This window comes from Coturnix japonica, chromosome 4, assembly GCF_054131305.1.
Source record: "Coturnix japonica strain WE chromosome 4, WE-NBRP24, whole genome shotgun sequence".
Taxonomy (NCBI): Eukaryota; Metazoa; Chordata; class Aves; order Galliformes; family Phasianidae; genus Coturnix; species Coturnix japonica.
In genome coordinates, this window is record NC_140666.1 from 25253728 (window position 1) to 25273299 (window position 19572).

Sequence of the window (19572 nt, forward strand, 5' to 3'; positions counted from 1 at the left end):
AGTCACAGCAGAGAAAAAGTAAATGCTTCACTGAACAAGGAGGAAAGGGGAGATTTTTTTCACTAGTTCTCTTGAAAGGGAGCCACGTTGTAGAGAAAGGAGAAATCATTGCACACTTCTTTTTTATCCACAATTTGTAATAAAATTATGGCTAAAACAGTACTTCAACAACAACAAAAAATGCTTCTGGAATCCATAAGCTCCAAGAATTTCTTCCCATTTGAAGAGTAGCTACATGAGTATATGAAACTAACTAGGTAATGTAAAACCTGAGTAAATTATTAATTCAGGTTAAACCAGAAATAACAATCTGCCCTTTAATGTCTGGCGATAAATGATAAATGTTCAGTGACTCCAGACACAGTTGCTGAAAGCCAGAGTTAACTCAGGAGATATGGTTTTGTTCTTTAATTTTTCTTCTACAGAAGAGGTAAATTAACCCATTGGCTTCAGCTACCATAAATAACACAGATTATGTCAATGTGTACACTTAAAAGAAAGTTACTCTTAGATGACATCATCCATTCTTTCTCCAAAGCACACAGCATGCATTACCTTTAAGAAGTTTCTCCAGTTGTGTATAAAAATACACATTACATGCACTACAAATCCTGCTGCACTCAACTTCAAAGTATCTGTACTTGCTTCATTCACCTAATTGCAGGAGAAATGCACAACAGCTACCAAGACACCTAGTTAAACACATCTCCATGCAGCTGCAAATATCCAAAAAAGCTCCAGCTTGCACTGTGCCATACCTGAGCATCAACCTGGGAAAGATGGAAAGAAGTGTGGTTGGCTTCCACTGTACTTTTATGCACTTGATTGTCCCTCTACATCAAAACCATAAAACTCTGAACTGAAGTATTCTATTGCCTGTTGTACAGGAAGGGACAGATCCGAATGAGAAACAGCTTAACACCCACATTTTACATTAACCATTTATTTATTAAAAAAATAATCCATCCATAGGAATATTGGGAACTCCCTATCTTAGCTGGAATACAGACATTAACCCCAGCACCCACCAGATCCACATCACAGGCTCCCGGAGCGAACAGCACTCCTTGCAGCCAGCTCTTCTGGAGCACTTCCTCCAGTAAATAAACAAGTACTGACAGCATTTTACTGAGACTGTTCAGAAAGCAATGCTCCCTTTTAAAATGACATGTGGCTCAACATTTCAATGTACTGAATTACTTTGAGGGTGTATTTTCAAAGAGCTGCAGCTCTCTCATCCAAACCAGAAAACCTGTTCTTAACAAAACTGCCTCTTAAAACCCTCTGTCAGTCCAGGAGTTAAGAAATCTGACTGTTTCACGCCCAGTTGCACAACTCCTGAGCACTACAACCAGAACTACCTGGAAGTTCAAGGGCTTCCATCACATAAAAGTAAGGCCATTACTACGAATATAAAAAACAGGTTTATTCCTCAGCATGGAACTGAGATGGGAGAAAACCAGCATTTGACATCTCCAAGGAAGCAGTTTAAAAATACAAGGTAGTGACTTACTACACATCATAAGAGTGTGATCGACTGTCCCTATTGATATGAATGAACATTGTTTGTATCTGAGAAAATAACTCATTTTTAAGAACACAAACACAGAACACAGATTATATATTGAAATTAATGAAGCACGTAATGTATGTCAAGGACAAATCATACAGACTTTTTCACTGGTTTTAATCTGCAGCAGTTCTTACATGTTCTTGAATTAGTCTGTGGACATTTCGAAGGTTAAAATGCAATGAACTCTGAGAACATTAACATGAAGTTCAATGTGATGAACGTCAGTCACACACTGGCAGCATGGCATTTCATTTTTGCCAGGGGCAAGGCGAAAAGCATAAAGAAAACTTGTTACATTAAAAGATAAGAAGGAATTAGTAAGCACTAAAGCTGAAACAGAAGATTATGCAATTTTCTGTAGCATTTCTCCAATTCAAGGCTTACAACCAAAGAAGCCAAAGACTGAGCAGTGACTGAAAGGCTGAGAAGCATTTAGTAATAAGAGCAGCTAAGACCTATAACTTTGGAGGACTGCTCCCAAAGTCTGCTTCTGGAAAAGCAATGCTGCCCAGTGCACCAAGAGTGGCCCCTACATTCATTACTGCACACTGATGACTTCATTAATTCTTTCACTTATATCTTGTCACTACAGGCTCATAGATGAGTCTAAGACAAATAATCCCTGAGAAAAACAAAAGCTGGTATTGCACTACTGAGTCATTGAGTCACATTTTATTATGAAAGTCCAACTAGTAAGTTTTAGACTGGTATATGGCCAAGCTTCAGCCTAGCCATCTGAAAGAGGCCCTACATTCAGCATACAGCCAGCCTGGGATCATAGGTGCCAAAAAATACATGAAGTATGTAACCATGGGCAGTGAGTCAAGCATTTAAATATCCATTTAAGGATAACATTTTTAACAGATGTGGTTGGTTACTAACTATACAGCACCTCTCACTCCCCTCCAGCCTCCTCTGCCTTGAGACTGTTGAAATTTTGCCACTCTATTGGCATCATTATTTTCATAGCAAGTTTTGAACATAAGGTCTAAGGTAAAAAAAACAAAACAAAACAAAACAAAAAAAAAACCACAATAGGCTTTTTGTGTCTGTTGTTGATGGGTTTGACTTTCCGCTGAATGGCAAACCGTTCTGCTGAATGGTTGCTACTGATTCCTCTTCCTGAATGCACTGCTTTCTGCACCTTCACCTTTCTTAGTGCTTTGGTTTGGAAAGAGCCACTGGAGGTCATTTAGTCCAAATAACCTGCAGCAAACAGGACCAGTGTTGGCTGGTTTGCTCACAGACTGGCCAGGCAAGTTTTGAGACAGTTCAACAGCTGAGAATCCACAGTCGCCCTGCACAACCTCTTCCAGGTCTGGAGCCCCCTGCTTCGAAGTGTTTTCCCCAAGTCTAATTGGAATCTTCCTCACTGCAACTTCTGACCTTTGGTCCTTGCTTTTTCTCATCCTTAGCAATCAGAACCACTTTCCACTTTCTTCGATTCTTCTGTGTGTTAGAGGTCAATGAGGAGTTCACCATTTATAGCCTTTCCTGGCTTTGGCTGGGGTAGAGCCTCTCACAGATAAATTCCATCCACTCTCCAGTAAACATATACATGAGCAGTTGTGTCTTGCGCAGAATAGTGCTATAAAACACAGATGAAAAGTCCATATGTTTAAATTGTTATAAGACAATAATGTTGATAGTTCAAATGTACTTCAGTTTAAAGCTGTAGCATGTTTCCATCAAGCAGTTGCAGAAAATTCTGTCACAGTCTGGCCAAGTATTAGAGCATGAACCTAGTCTTAAGCACTTGAGTAGTCCCATTGATCTTCAAAGGGATTATTCACATACTTAAGTTAAGCATATTATTAAATGTTTAGATGGATCACAGTCTAGGTCACTGTTTCAGTATAAACTTGGCCCAGGTCTATATAATAACATCAGAAGATATTTTTTTTCCCCTAGAATGTACAATACTTAGAGTTGAATGTTAGTGACTACATATGTACAGACAAGGCATATTCTTCAAAGAAGGGATTTATTCTACTAGTTTTTTCACACTTAGGACCTGTAAGATATGTAGTTCTATCAGATTGGAGCTGTAGTTACTTGATTATAACATGTATATAGACAGATATGCAAAATACTGTTAGCTAACATTGAACTAAACACTACAGAGCTTGCTTATTGACACTACTTGCAAGAATAACTCAAGACTTAGCTGATTATCTGTATATAATCAATACAGACTGTAGACACAGAGCAGAAATACTGAATAGTCTAAAGCAAATATATGCTAACTCTCTAATGACGTTTTAAACTTTGAAGCAACTAAACACTGTCAAGTAGGCAGAACATAATAAAATCGTTAGTGTTACAAGGTGGTTAAAATAACATGATGACTGTGGCTTTGTTTAAATGCTGGGGAAGGGCAGGAAGGAAAAACCCATATAATACAAGATCCCCAAGTCTCAATTCTAACTTCATCATTCTTTGTGCCTAGATTCAGTTCTAGTAGTAATAAAATCTGTTTTCACTACCAAAAACACGGGATCACTGTAAATCAAAGATTTCTGTATTCTCACTATGTACATCAATTTCAGTCTTGGGGGAAAAAATAATCAGGAGAAAATGTAAACAGGAATAGTAGTGTTATAAGTGTCTATTCTTTTATATGTAGTTTACTTAAATAATACCAGCAACATCAACACTATCAACTGAAAACATCCAGGAACTGAAAAATTTCTTCAATGCTCCAGATTAAAATGGTTGAAGCTTTCTTATTAAATATATTTATCAAAAATTTCAGTTTGCAAACTACAGGAGGGCTCTAAAGTCCCGAATTTATTTGAGTAAAAAGAAAGGATGGAACACAATATAAGAAAAATACAGCAATAATATGTGGAACACATAATTCAAGACAACAGATTCATTCTTTAAGTACTAAGCAAGTCTTTGTTTGAGCAAGCATGCAGTTTACCTACACTAATGTTGTCTTATTGCATAAAGCAGTTTGCATACAAGTACTCACTCTAGTAGAAGTATCTCTTCTGTCAGTTATAAGCAGTTCGCTACTTGCAATTCAGTAACTTTGGGTTATTGAAACAATACAGAGTAGATTCTGTTTCTCTTTATATTGAAACTAGAAAGAAATTCCTTCTAAAGTTGATTTTAAATGCTAACATTTACCAAATGGTGGTTTGAGAATCACAAAGAAAGAGATGCTTTGAAATTATTTTGTTGGAGTAAGTTTTACAAGACAGCCTAACTTGACTGGGAAACAGCAAATCTACAAGGTGTGCACTTTTTATTGCCTGGGTGTTTTGTTTGTTTGACTGTTTTTTGTTTCAGAAGGATGTAAAATGAGATCTTCACTCATTCTTCTGTGTCCTTCCCCCCACAATTCCTAGATAAAGAAAATACCAGCAAGATTCTGCAACAACTATTAGCAAGTAATCTCAACAGTGACATGCTTTGCACCAGTGCTGCCTTGCTGCCATAGTTACAACTTCTAGCAAGGCCACAGTTCACCAGGTCTCTCCAACAGCAATCTCAACCAGAGAGTCTGTAAAAACACAGTACCTTATTGTGGAGGATAAGGAAAGCAGCAACAGTCACTTTTTCCTCTTTTCCTTACAGATGCAAACAATGCTGGAAGCACCAGTCAGTCAGACCACATGTTGGTTCCACAACTGCCACCAATAAAAACTCGCAGCTAAATCCCCTGGTATTAACTCACTGATATGAGCAGCTCCAGATATTCAACTGGGGCCGTATGTGCAGGATGTGTTAATATCCTCCCACCAAAAAAGCCATATTATGTTGAACCAGCAAGTTTTGATTGCTATTACAGCTGGACTTTTATGTGCTAATTAGTTTTGCAAATTCAACGTTTGCACATTTTGTCAGACTCCCACACAGGGCAAACAACCAAAGTCACACTAACAAAACAACTGCTTTTGGTTTTCTTGGATTTCTATCACCCTGCTCCTCACAGAGACTTTTATTTGTTTCCAGAGCAGCTCGTTGTCTTGGAATCAATGATCCTTTAAGTCTTTTGATAAATATATATATAATATATATATATATATATATATATATATATATATATATATATATATATATATATATATATATTATTTTTTTAAAAAATAGATACATTTTAATAATGTGATAACACATTTCATGCTACAAATGCTATGCACAGCCATGTAGATAGCTGTGTGCAGGCAGTTCTGCTCTCGGAGCTGTGTGCACCCCAGGCAGCCCGCAGTGGCAGCTCACAGGTGCTCCCTTCAAAACAGCCAGAGCAGATTCCCTGTGCCTGGCTGAGGGCAGCTCAGACCCCAGACCCTGCACTGGGACTTCCAGCTGTGCACTCCTACTGCCTCTACAGATGGGCTTGGGCTCAGGAAGAAGCACTCTAGCTTCTATAGGAAAACTCTTAGATTTTCTTAGTTGGAAGCACCCTTCAGAAGCAAACCTCACTAAACAAGTGATGTGAAATAGAACCTTCCTTTCCAAAGCCCCATGCGTTCATACCTCCTTTGGGATAAAAGGCAGGTACAGGTCAACAGCACTTCTTATCAGGAGACATTTCTCATCTTCCAGTGCCTCTGCTTTCTATCTACACTAGGATAAGAGATCTCAGATAAGTACGAGTGTTGAAAATGTATTCTGTTCATTAATGCTTGTAGGATAGCTTCATAATTAGGTGTTGGAGGATAAGTAAGGACTGTGAAAGATACTGTTATCATTTTTTTGTAAGATCTAATTTATGTTATTCTCTTTCTTGTGGTTAGATACCAGGTTCCAGTCCCAGAACTGTTGTGCTGAGCTCTGCTATCTACTATTTTTTCCCTGTTTTAAATTAATCCACTTTAGTTCTGGTCTAGATTGCCATCATCAGCATTGCTACATATCCCATTAGGCAGCTACAGCAGTGATTTATTATTTAATGACAGCAGTGTGGCAGAAGTGCTGGTGTTATGTTTCTTAATATCTATAAAGAGTTCAATAAAACAATCTGCTGAAGGTCTTTTTGTTTTTCTGATGGACAAAGATATTTTCTACAGACAACACAGGAGACCACACAGTAGTAAGTATGAATCTCAGAAGGAAACCTCTGTGCTTTATTCAACTCATTCTTCACACATTTCCTAAGATATTAATTACACTCCCAAATCATCCAAATTAAATACAGTTAATACATTCCAAAAGACTCATCTTCAGCATAGATCCACAGTTTAAAGGAGCTTAAACCAGCTGATCAGGTGCAGCAGACGTCTTACTGCATCCTTAAAGCCACAGAACTATCCACAAGGCAATGCACCCCTGGCATCTAGGCATATAAACTTCATATAAACACACACAACACTGAATGCAGAGCACTTTCAAATTTTATCTTTGGTCTTGGTGCTGAGTATTTTAAAAGTGCCGTAAGGGTGTAGGTCTTACATTTCATTTTAAATATCAAGATCTGAGTTTCCAAAGCTGGCAAGCTAATTCACAAAGTCTAGCTCTAAGACACAATTCACTATAAGCAGAAAATAAAATGGTCTGCAGAAAGCTTCTCTTTAACCATTTTATAGCCTGGTTGTTTCCACTGAATTAAAAAGAAAAATGAGGGGCTGGGAAACAACTGTACCCGTTACAGTTGACAGGAGTAATAAAATCACTGCTTTCAGCAATGTGAAAGGGTGCTGAAGCACTGAAAACATCTATTAGCACAGTATGATTACAAGGCATTTGAACAGTTCCTTTACCACTGAAATTAGCTGGAAATACATGAAGGTATTGTTAATCTGTAGAAGGTAGTCTACGAATCCGGGAAGAGAGGTCTAAACGACATGAGTAATAAGAATGGAAAAAACTCTGGATTCAGATCTATACACTATTTATTCTTTTAAATTATGTAATCAGCTTTGGACTAATGACCATATTCTTGGAGTGGGCCACATTCCCGAGGAAGCTTGGAGAGATCTCTCATACACTCTAAGCAGACTTAGAGTCTACTGCACTTTCTCTAAGAAATCTACTTAAGAATCAGCCATATCTAATGATGGCTCAATTTTGTAGCCATAAAACCTGGCTGTCTATAGGCTGTTTTAAAATATTTCTCACTCGCTGACTTAATTTTCCTGGTATACACCAGTGGGACTTGTCCACACAAAATTCAACAATTTATGGTCTGGGATTTTGCTTGTTTTTCCCATACAAACCTTAGACTTTAAAGAATGTGGTTAATCCACAAATGGATGTGCAGAAGTGTTGAGCTGACTCAGATGGCTCAGGCATACTGAGCACAGTATTTTACAAACAGATTTACACAGTGATACAAACACATGCAGATATATACTAGATGTGTTTTTAGAAGGTTCCGTTGTCAGCCTTCTTCTAATAGCTATCAGGTTGCTCATTCTTTCCATATTTCATGACCGATACTTTAACCATCCAAGATCAGTAATGTTGTTCAAAATGTATTTATCCAGAGGAGAATGAAAGCAAAAATGGAAATAGAAGGTGTAACACAGAAATTGCAATCACAAGCATTCAAGCTGCTGAAAATTATGGCTTCTACCATAATTTTATTAAGACAGATATTTACAAAATGCACAGGGAATTCTTAAGATTTCATAAGATTTTTGTTGTTGCTGTCACTTGTTGGTTTAAAACAAATAAAATTTCAGGCCTTTATAAATTGATCAAAAGTTATTAAGATTCCAACAGGGTCATCATAATGCAAAGCTGATTGGCACACAGGCTGAGCACTGGGTACTGGATCGATCACTTCAATATTCAGCCTACAAATCAAGTTCTGTTCAGGCTGCCTCACATGCTTGACTCCATTAACAATAGCAAAATGCATTTAAAAACCCCAAGCTTTACATTCACATTACTTCTCTTGCTTGCTCTGTTTCCTGCTGGTGAATAATACATATAAAAAGGCCTGTGATAGGAGGGAAATAGATGGGATTTCCCAAAACTGTGTAGATAATTATCAAAATGAATATCTCTATGACAATATTTTAAAAAGGTCACCTCAACAAGGCATCAGTGGAAACACTGAGCTGAAGAACAAATCCTATTCTCGACTCCTGTTGATGACTTTGATGAATAGTGTTGTGCAGAGTAAGCACAACCTAAAGCCAAATATGTCAATAGCACTAAAGTGGTGAAAAAGTGGTACATTTCAAGAGGCAGATAAAATTACATTCAGAAAGAAATTGTATTCAGAAATGTCATATCAGAGGAAAAGAAAACTGCAAGACAAATAAACAATGCCTTAAAAGACTTGATAGTGTCCTTTAAGAAGCGTGGTAAGGTTAGCTGGTTCTTGGAATGCAATCTGTAATTTTCAGTTACAACACTCTGCAAAAAATGGCAATAAACCTTCACTGGGGTCATCTATGATATGTTCATAAGATATATAGCAGCCCTGAATTTGACTAGGAGACAGTTCATTGTACTGACTCAATTTCTAAATGTAGTATCAGAAGGAATTGTCTATAAAGGCATGCAATTTTTATCACTACAATAAGCCTTGACTGCCATTGTCTACGATCTTAACAGACTGAAAAAAAGGCAAATGTCATTACAGTTCCCACGTTAGGACAGCAGAATGAAAGGGAAACATGGTACTGCTAGATGCAGTGCATTTGAACAGGAACTTTGATAGGCCCCTGTTGCTTGCTTTTTCCTGATTGCATGAGGCATTAACAACTCCTTGAGAGCAAATCAGTGATATAAACAAGAGAGAATCAAGCTCTATAACCCTGCTATGGTTTCTCTGAATTTATAACCACATAAAGAAATCTATGCAAACTTTGGTCTTATTTTGAACGTTCTGAGCCAACAAACAAACAAACAAACTAAAAACCAAACCACTTTCTGGCTGATATTTGGTATATGCAGCCATATTTTAATATAAGATACAGTTCCAGCTGACTATTTTTAATATATGTATATATGTATATATACATAAGTAGACATAGTATACCTCCTTAAATGCAGCAAGACAATGTACACATGCTATGCCAAGGTACAACACTGGCTCTTTGCTCTGCTGACCAGAACTGGACTCAGTGCATGTAATCATGCACACTGCCAAGCACAGCAGGGTATCACAGGTAACTTAGAATTGATCCTCCTGAGTCAAGGGAACACGTTCTTATTTTTCTCCAGGCAATATACTTGTATACAACTCATTCTTTCAGGAGAACTTGAGTAGGAACACCATTAGCAGCACAGAAAACAGTGGTAACTAAGATTCAGTAAGGATGCTTGCACAGCTTGTAGAGACCACAAACATGTTATCTTCTTTTTATCTCATTTGCTGTGAAAAAAAACCAAACAGTATCCACTAAATGAACGCTCCCACAACTGGGACTCTGCATGCCAAACAAATATGCTATGATGGAGTTAGTTTACTCCTTCACTCAGTCACACGTATTGTTCCTGTGTCTCCTTCTGCATGACAGGCTGCTTACACACTGTCAGGCTACAAAAACTCTGCAATTCTAAACTGGCATTCAATAACATTTTTAATGCAATGATCTAAAAGCTCTTTATGAAGTAAGGTGACTGTAATGAACTCTTCTTACCTCCATGGTGCAGAAAAGTAAGCGTTACACTTGGTGTCAGTCGATTTCCTTGATATTGCTCTCCAGTAACAGCAGTGTCATGCCCATGGGTCAGTAAAAAAGCTGCTGCTGTCCATGGTTGGAATTCAGTTGTTTCTTACTGCTCCTTTCTAGCTGCACACTTGTAATATATATCTATTTCTGGTGTCTCGTTTGAGCAACCTGAGCTCACTACATCATTAGGAAAGTGAAAATAATTTTCAGCTTTTTATAGAATAATAATGGAGTTTAAAGTATGTGAATTATAGAAGATGTTTGTGATGCATATCCTCTTCACTGGCATCAATTAGTGCTTCTGATCATGTTAATTTTCAAGCAACGCAATTCCATTTACTCACCACAAGCACATACAAAAAGTAACAAACCTAAGCTTTAATGACACTTTGCATCCTACAACAGTGAAGAGATTTAAGAATTAAAAAATATATATAGTTTTAAAAAGTGAAAAGAAAAAGAAAAAGAAAAAGATGAAAAAGAAAAAGAAAAAGATGAAAAAGAAAAAGAAAAAGAAAAACAAAAAGAAAAAGAAAAAGAAAAAGAAAAAGAAAAAGAAAAAGAAAAAGAAAAACAAAAACAAAAAGAAAAAGAAAAAGAAAAAGAAAAAGAAAAAGAAAAAGAAAAAGAAAAAGAAAAAGAAAAAGAAAAAGAAAAAGAAAAAGAAAAAGAAAAAGAAAAAGAAAAAGAAAAAGAAAAAGAAAAGTAAGGGCTCATATTAGTAACCGCCTGGAGATTACTTAACTTTCCCTGCAAATACATTCATATTAAAACACACAGCTATGCTTTTATGTAGTACAGCTACAAAGAATACTGATGAATCAATCATCTGTTGCTATTACAACTTGGCTGACAATTGTGCTGTTGCAGAATTACTGTTTGGTGAGGAGAAACGAGTGTTAAACATTGGCACTTAGCAGCTCTTTTTTAATACTTTCCTTCCTGAAACTGCATAGGGAATTATTACCTGGCTGTGGTAACTGGCATTTACAAGAAATATATATATGTGTATGTATATAAATAAAGTAGATGTTACATTTCTAAAACGCAAGTAGGCATTTACCAAACAGAATAGCTGCACTGTGAGAGTTACTAAGGACGTTTGGTTTCCTTAAGCAGAACAGTATCACGTTGCATGGGTGACAATTGATGCTTCTGGCAGCTTGCAGTGCATGTTGCATGCACTGAAACAGCAAGAAGACATGTAAAAAGTGGTATTCAGGTAAATACTATAGTGGCTTTGAAGTCCTGGAGGCTTTCACAGCAATGTGATGCCGTACTTCAGGAGGAGGCTACAAACAATCATGGCTTTAGATTTTAAGTACCAGGTGAAGAAACACTCCTTGTGGAATCCTAAAGCTGCAAAACTTTGATACCTTGCATTTGTCCCATGCCATTTTCACAGGCATTAACAACATATTAGGTTCTGCTGTCTTCAGCTCTGCCAAAACCAATAGATCAGGTTTAAATACTTATCTCTGGATCTGCTATTTTCAGGCTCTGTGTTCAAGACTAATGATTTTTGCACAAGCTCTCAACCCAAGCACGCCAGGTGTTCAAATGGCACCAAGGGTGATGATAGCTGAGGTGGTGCTGCAGCTCCCCTCCCCAGCAGGCAGACTCCTGTCAGGAAGGCAGCACACAGCCACCCTCAGCCCGGCTGGGGCAGGACTCCATCACTGACTCACACCACAAACTCACAGCATTCTCAGCAGTGAGATCATGAATTAAAAATGTTCCCATTTTCGCAGGCAAAACATATGTAGCCGTATTTCAAAAGTTTTGCCTTCCTTATAACTAATGTTTGAGAGAGGAATCAAAATATTTAAGGGAACTGTGCTGTGAAATGCCACTTGTTATATAAGCATAAAAATATAGAATCCTTAGCAAAAAAAAAAATAAAAATACCAAGGAAACAGGGCTGAAATTTTGATTTAAGACCAGATTTTTAAGCACCATTTTCCTACTAGAAAGATGCCCTTCCAATGACACCTAACCATACATTCCCAGGGGTCAGTGCTAGAACTGATACTCTTTAATACTCTTTGACACTGATGGTGGGACGGAGTGCACCCACAGCAGTCTGCAGATGACACCAAGCTGTGGGGTGCAGTCAATAAACCCAAAGGATGGGATGCCATCCAGGGAGACCCAAACAAGCCTAGAAGGGAACTCAGGAGAAGCTTGTGAGGTTCAACAAAGCCAACTGCAAAGTCTGGCACCTGGGTCATGGCAAACCTCACTACCAATACAAGCTTGGGGGTATAATGACAGAGCACAGTTCAAAAGGAACTGGGGGGTACTGGTGGATGGCAGCTAGGCATGAATCAGCACTGTGCCCTTGCAGCACAAAGAGCCAACTAGATCCTGGGTGCATCCAAAGCAGCACAGCCAGCAAGGCAAGGGAGGGGATCTTTGCATGTCCCTGTATATTGCAAGGGAGTTGGACTAGATGACCTTTAGAAGTCCCTTCCAACTTTAAGGATTTCACAATTCTGTGATTCTAAGTACACCACCTTTAACATTAAAAACTTTTTTACTGACACCTGAATTCTCTATTGGAAACAAACACCCTGACTAGCCTGCCTGTGGTCACCTCCAGTGCCACGTGGCCCCAGCTGCTTCTTTCTTTACCAACAAGTGCACTCCTGACCTTGCGTGCTGGTACTTATGCCATTAATGTTGGAAAACCACCCAGACAGTGCAGTGGGCATCAGACTGGGAACACACACTGGGAATTACATAATACAGAATACTTGTACAAGGACTGGTCAATGCCCTGGTTTTAGGGCTTCCCTCAAATGCAAGAACAGGAACCACAACAAAAATTCAGAAAGAACTGATGGCCTGTGACAGTGCATTTCTGATCCACTGCACCAACTGACAATATTCAGCTGCAGAAGAACACAGTCTTTCCAATTTTAACAGTAATTAATATTTTATTAATACAAAAGGAAACAACTCAGTAAGACTTTGCTTTGCTAAGCAATCATACAAATGAGATCTGTTGGACAAAGCCCATTAGATGAGCAGTAATAAGTTGTCAGAAAAGGAATGAGAACTTAGAATTACTACTAAACAAGCATTCTATCCTTCTCTGACAAACAGAGCATAGGTCCAACTGACACCACACAGAACACCTCAGCGGTGAGGCTGTACTGGTGCTTTAGATGAAGTGTACCCAGACACTGAGCTTTGCTCATCAGAATAATAGAGCACACATCCAACACAAAAGCTACCTGCCTTGAAGATGCAACAGCCCCTCACTGAGCATGCACCCCAAATTCTTCTAGTCAGTACCTTTAAAAGTGAAGCAAGAGTATTGTTCACCAATCATAACAAAGGTATGATGCCAGGGGCAGACCTGAATTCTGGGAGCAGTTGGCTGGCTGAGCTTCTCCCCCCACCCATATAGACATCTCTGGGTAAGATTCAAACACTTGGTAATATTAAGCATTTCCTCAGAAAACTCAGACATCTCTATAGAATTAGTTTCATAACTTGATGCGCTTGTGGCCAGGCTTCTCCTTTCTTTGTGTGTGCTTTGCAAACAGTAAATTTATCACCAGCAATCCCAAAAATTGATGCATCTGTTGCTTTAATAAAGTACACTATTCATGAATCCAGCCATGAGAGTTCTAACTGAATGCAACCAGATTCCTAAAGTATGACCACAGGAGTTCACTGAATGCAACAAGATTGAAAGTGTATCACGTTACTAGTACATCTGTAATTGTCATAGTTCAATATATTGAACACAGCCAGGCTATTATCACTGAATTATGGCACCACTTAGAATCTGAGCCCAGCCATCCCCTCTGATATCTGAGCACAGTCTGGAACACAAGGGTTTTATTTTATGCCAAATTATGTTGCACTTTAATGAAACAGGGGTGGAAACACTGGCTCCAGAGCACTTCATAACATAACTGGTATTGTGGTAAGAAAGAGACACTAACATTAGTAACTTATTAAAGCAACTTGCTAATTATTTGATACTACCAGATATGAATAACTGTAACTAAACAAGCATCTAGGAACAGGTTTTTTTTTGTTGTTGATGTTTTTTTTGTTGGTTTTTTTTTTTTCCCTTTTGTTTCTGTTTTCTTTATCAAATCTGTGTTGCCAAAGAGGAATTGTCCCAGCAACAGAGCACAAGTATGCCACAGCCTATTGCATTGCATGGCATCCTTCCTTGCTTACTGCAAAGGAATTAAGTTATCTACAACAGATACTTCCAAGTTAATTTTGTAAGTAATTCCTACAACTAAAATCATTGGTTGATCGAGTTTAATCATTAGCATTTATGTCTTAGTAGGACAACAACGCTGCCTCTGGAGAAATGGTGTAAGTATTTAAAGGATGGGCAATCACTGAGTACTCGAAAAAGTGTTTCCTCGGTCACATCAGCAGCTCTAGGCCTTTCCGTGAGCCAACATGGGCTGTTCTGTGGGTCCTGGTGCCACCTAGAGGAGAGCTGCAAAAGACCAAGGAGCATAGCACAGGCAGGACCGAGTTGTTTAATTAACATAACTCAAAATTTGATCCAGTTGACCTGACTTTGAGACACTGAGAACACATACTAAATTATGCAATTTGTTTAGTTAAAAACGTGACTTAGCACACATGAGCTTATTATAAAGAGTAAGCTATTTGAAAATTTTCAGAATGCGAGAAAAGGAATTTGAGCTTCACAGAACAATGTGAAAATGCTTTTACTCCTGCATATGAATTCTTTTTCTCATAGTTCTTCCCAGAAGGGATGAGACAAGTCCTTTTCTCCTTCTTCTGTATGAGCCTTCTGATGAGATGGAACCAAAGGGCACTTACCTAAACACAGTAGGAACTGAAGATGAATTCCTAACCTCTGTAAGTGTCCCACAAGATAGATATTACTAAAGAAACAAAAAAAAAGCTGTCCGTATTTTAGAACAAGTATCTGAAAATGAAAGAAAAACTGAAATAATTATGAAGCTGGAGGGAAAGCATCAATCAGATGGACTAAGAATGCACTCTTTAAAGCAGGACTGGAGAAACATATTATCAAAAAGAAAAGAAAGCTTTCAGCATTTCAGAGGAGATATAACATGGGCAGGGATCCATGGATGCACAAAGGTTTATCTTTAAAAATCTTTTATGCAGTTGTGTACTGCACCCAGAGTTGCCTGTGGAATAGGGTATCATAGTCAGCATGGAAAGGCAATGAGCTCTCCTTCCCCCGCAGCTTACCTCAGCGTGAAGCCATGCATCTCAATAACAACAAAAATCAATTGCTACTGAGAGCTTCCCAAGGTGTTTCAAAATTAGCCGGCTTGGTGCTCACCCTGAAGTCATCACCCCTAATTTAACCTTCAGAAATGCAGAAGGACCAGCATGGTCTCTGAATACTGGCAACCTTCCAGATTAGGATCACTAAGTGGGTAATACTCAGCAACAGACCAGGTCTGCCCCATGCTCATGTAACTGGGTCTGCTTTCAAACAGGTGGAACATTCAGCAGCAAGACCTGGTGTAAAAGGGACAAGGTGGGCCATTCCGTATTTGGGGGAGGTGGCGCAGAGGGTGTCTATTACACTGGAGAAGAATTAGAAAAACCTTACATTTGCCTATCAGAAATCTACAGACTCTCACTTACAGAAGCTGTCCAAATTGTAACAGGGTCTGGACAACTTTTTAATTAGAAACTGCAATTCTAGTACGAAAATCCGTGGACTAAAAATCTGTGCAACTAAACTCACTGTCTACAATGGGATTTTAGAAGTTTAACTCCTGAGTTAGTAAGACGTTCATAAGGTCTCAGTCACTTCTTTGCACTACATCTAATCTATCTGTCCTCAGTACATGGAATTGCTGGCTCCTTCTTCCACTCAAAGCAATATAAACAATGTGTGCAGCTTCAGACTGCATTCTCAGAAGGAACATGTCTAAGCTCAGACATGAGAAAATTCTGCTGTAATTAACCAACCATTCATAATACACACAATACACACAAAGAAACAGAGATCAGCATGGTAAAATATAAGCGTTTAAGTTCATTCACAACTAAAGGCTCTTTATTTGGCTTTAAGAATAACATGAAGCTGGAGCTGTTTTTTCAACACATACTGGGGCTATGAAAATGGTAGTGTTTTATAGCTCGGGGCTGTTGGGTGGTTGTTGGATAGTTAGGGCTTTTTTTAATAGTTACACTAAATTTTATCCACTTTTATGAGCAGATTACTTCTATTTGGAATCCAGTATAGTTAGTACCATGTCCTTTGGCAATCATTTGAAGAAGGTTTCACCATGAGAAGTTACAGGCTCTTTAACTTAATGTAATTCATTCTACCACCCTAAATTTCCTGAAAACTTTTGGCATCTCTTACTGATTAAATCAAAATCAGCAGCAAGCTGAATACCTCAGACCAAATTTGTTTTGATTCCGGAGCTTTTAATAATGTGATTGTTATATATAATGAACATGCAAGATATAAAAGAGGTTTACAAGCCCTTGACTGCAGTAGCTTGAATAATAATGATGAAGTAATGGCAGACACTTATGTTAGCTGTATAAAACAGCAGGTCTTCTTCTGAATGCGCTGAATGGAATATGTAATTTACAGAAACAGGCCTTTCTTTCTGAAGCAGACTACATCAAGCAAATGTTAGAATAAAGAATATTTTCTGAAGCTACTGTAAAACACATGGACAAAAACTAAACCAAAATGAGTAACAGCAACAACAGATTGATCAGACCATACAATCCACTGAGCTGGGCACAGCACAAAGCCTACATGTCTCCATGACAAAAAATGTTTCTGCATTGCTATTAGATCATGCATAGTGCGTGCAATTATTCCTCCCTAGGTGCAAGAGTCTACACTTGCTTTTGTTAAACCTCATCCAGCTTCTTACCACCCAGCTCTCCAGCCTGTCCAGGTCTAGCTGAATGGCAGCACAGCCTTCAGGCGTGTCAGCCAATCCTCCCAACTTCGTGTCATCAGCAAACTTGCTGAGGGTGGCCACTATCCCCTCATCAAAGACACTGATGAAGATGTTGAACAAGACCGGACCCAGCACCGACCCCTGGGGGACGCCACTAGTTCCAGGTGTAGAAAGGTGCAGTGGAAAAATACTAAAATACAAGAAAAAGCATGCAGGGCAATCACAGACCCGCGAGGTGGAACCTTACTGGTACACAGCAGTTATTAACAACGTCACAGAACTAAAGCATCCTTTCAACCTTACCCTTCGCTGTACGAACTTCCTCTGCCATTCTCAACTAAAGGATCGGCCCATCTCGGATTCAGTGCAACTCTACCAGATCATCCTTCTCATCCTGCCTTTAAGATCCTGCAATTATAACGTGTTTTCGCAGAGCACTAAAAGCCACCGCAACCAGGATTTGCCATTAGCGAGCTCGGTCACTTTCTCGTGCTTAAACGTTACTATTTCCCCCCCTTCAGCTCCCCCCCGCTTTCCTCCCCTCTCAGCCATCCAGCAGGCGGCAGCGCCTCGGCTCCAGTCCCGCGACCGCGCACCCATCGCTCCGCCCCATAACGCTCCTTCCGCCGGCAGCTTTTAGCGCGATGCGGTAAGGGAAAGGAGGGGGCTGGCCGGCCGGTCTTACTGTGCTGGGGGGGGGATAAAGGCCCCTCGGTTCCGCGTTGTCTCCGTGGAGTGAGCAAAGGCACAGCGGTGCTGCTGGGGGAGGTGGATAAGGCTGTCGTGGTTGTGGGCATCCGCTGGGCGATAGCGGGGTGCTGCTGTTGGCTGTGAGTTTGTGTATCAGAAACACGGCAGGTTCCGATGAAAGCAGAGATGAAGGTCGGGTGCCTTTCTTTCCGCCAACCCTACGCTGGGCTGGTTTTAAACAAGGTCAAGACTATAGAGACTCGCTGGCGGCCGGTGCTCGCCAAGTACCAGAACCGCACCGTGGCTGTTCATATCGCCATTAAGGACTGGGAGGATGAGTCGTGGAGGGCGATTCTCTTGGATAGGTTGGGAATGACGCTGCAGGAAGTGCAAGAGCTGCTGGATAAAGGGGAGCAATACGGCAGAGGAGTTATTGCAGGTAGGCAGCCTTGGGCTGTGCGTTTCCGAGGAAAACTTTATATATATCTATATCTTTGAGCCTATGAAATCTTAAAGCGTTTTATAGTACTCGTGCTCAAGTGAGGTTATGGTTTGGCATTGCTTTTCACGTCACGTTGGATCAATTCTATTTCAGTTCAGCCTTATTACTTGGGCAGTGAATAGTTTTATATACCTGTAGTACAAAGTTAGGATGGAGTGATTCTGCTGAAGTTTTTTTGTGCTGCAGAATAATATGTGTTACAGCTCTGAATACTCACCAAGTGTATGTCAAACATTGACTCTTATCGTAGGTGTCAATTCATTTTTCACACCTTGTGTCTCACATTCTCACTTGCATGTTTTTTAGCTATTCCTGCAAGAGAAATTACCTCTATTGCATGTGCCAATAGATTGTTCTGGTTCTATGGTGCTGAAGTCACACTAGCTGTCTTCTGCATCGATTAACACTTGTTTAAGGTGTGCATGTTTTGTACCGTCTTGTTCTGGCAGCATAGATAAGCTGCTTTGTATGTCCTCTGGGAGGTTTTACTTTTGGGAAACATTTTTTCCCCTCATTTCTCAAACATCAACTAATTTATTTTGTTTTCTGATACAGGATTAATTGATATTGGAGAGACATCCCTGTGTCCAGAAGATTTACCACCTGAAGAGATTTTGGAGCTGAAAAACAAAGCAGTTCTCAGTAATCTAGAACAGAAATACTTGACTGTTGTTTCAAATCCAAGGTGGCTCCTGGAACCAATCCCTGCAAGAGGGAGCAGAGGAGTGTGGCAGGTCAACATCCCTGATGAACTGATCCCTTCAGAGTCATAGGAGTTGCCCCATGCTGTGTTTTTTTCCTGTCTAAATGCAAACTTCTTGACAAATCACCTTCTTAAATACCAGTGCATTGATTAGTATTCCTTCCAAAAGTAATTGCTTGAAGAATTGCTATTTTGTAGAGATGACCAAGATCCCATTTTTTATGACCACTACTGAAGATGAGTGTTGTTTTACTACATTTTTTTAAGGTATGTACAGGTGTAAATAAATCAGAATTTTCTAATGCATGATGGAGGTAATGTGTGCTGATTTAAAATGACCGTTCTTTAATAGGAGAGTGGTTTGGCCCTGGAACAGGCTGCCCAGGGAGGTTGTGGATGCCCCGTCCTTGGAGGTGTTCAAGACCAGGTTGGATGGGGCCCTGGGCAACCTGATCTAGTAAAGGTGTATGTTTGGTGGCCCTGCCAGGCAGGGGGGTTGGAACTACATGATCCTTGAGGTCCCTTCCAACCCAGGTCATTCTGTGATCTGTGACTGCAGCCTAACATTATGTGATGTGTGTGTGTGTATCTGCTTGTAT

At 39.5% G+C, this 19572-nt stretch overlaps 1 protein-coding gene and 1 long non-coding RNA gene across 4 annotated transcripts in view; one reads left to right on the top strand and one right to left on the bottom strand.

Moving 5' to 3' along the window:
* LOC107312957 (uncharacterized) overlaps positions 1-17672 on the bottom strand; it is a 35883-nt gene extending 18211 nt beyond the window's left edge. Inside the window, exon 1 of one of the 2 annotated variants that reach the window (XR_001554703.3) lies at positions 17382-17672. This is a non-coding gene — a long non-coding RNA (uncharacterized LOC107312957). Of the gene's footprint in view, positions 1-2603; positions 2716-17381 lie in introns of those variants that run through there. The other variant, XR_014945215.1, reaches the window with a different exon arrangement.
* Positions 17673-17716: 44 nt separating this feature from the next.
* LOC107312956 (protein EOLA1-like) lies at positions 17717-19279 on the top strand. 2 transcript variants are annotated; one of them, XM_085544765.1, is made up of 3 exons: positions 17717-18207; positions 18577-18686; positions 18826-19279. In XM_085544765.1, exons 1-2 carry the CDS (start codon positions 17943-17945, stop codon positions 18672-18674), a joined length of 363 nt encoding a protein of 120 aa, XP_085400891.1. In that variant the 5' UTR covers positions 17717-17942; the 3' UTR covers positions 18675-18686; positions 18826-19279. The 2 variants fall into 2 exon arrangements, with proteins under 2 accessions (XP_085400891.1, XP_015716308.2); XM_015860822.3 differs by lacking the exon at positions 18577-18686.
* The last annotated feature ends 293 nt before the right edge of the window (positions 19280-19572 follow it).

Coding starts and splice junctions, on each gene's coding strand:
- LOC107312956 (XM_015860822.3), top strand. CDS start 17,943: ATGAAAGCAGAGATGAAGGTCGGGTGCCTTTCTTTCCGCCAACCCTAC. Junction 18,208..18,825: donor CGGCAGAGGAGTTATTGCAG/GTAGGCAGCCTT, acceptor TTTCTGATACAG/GATTAATTGATATTGGAGAG.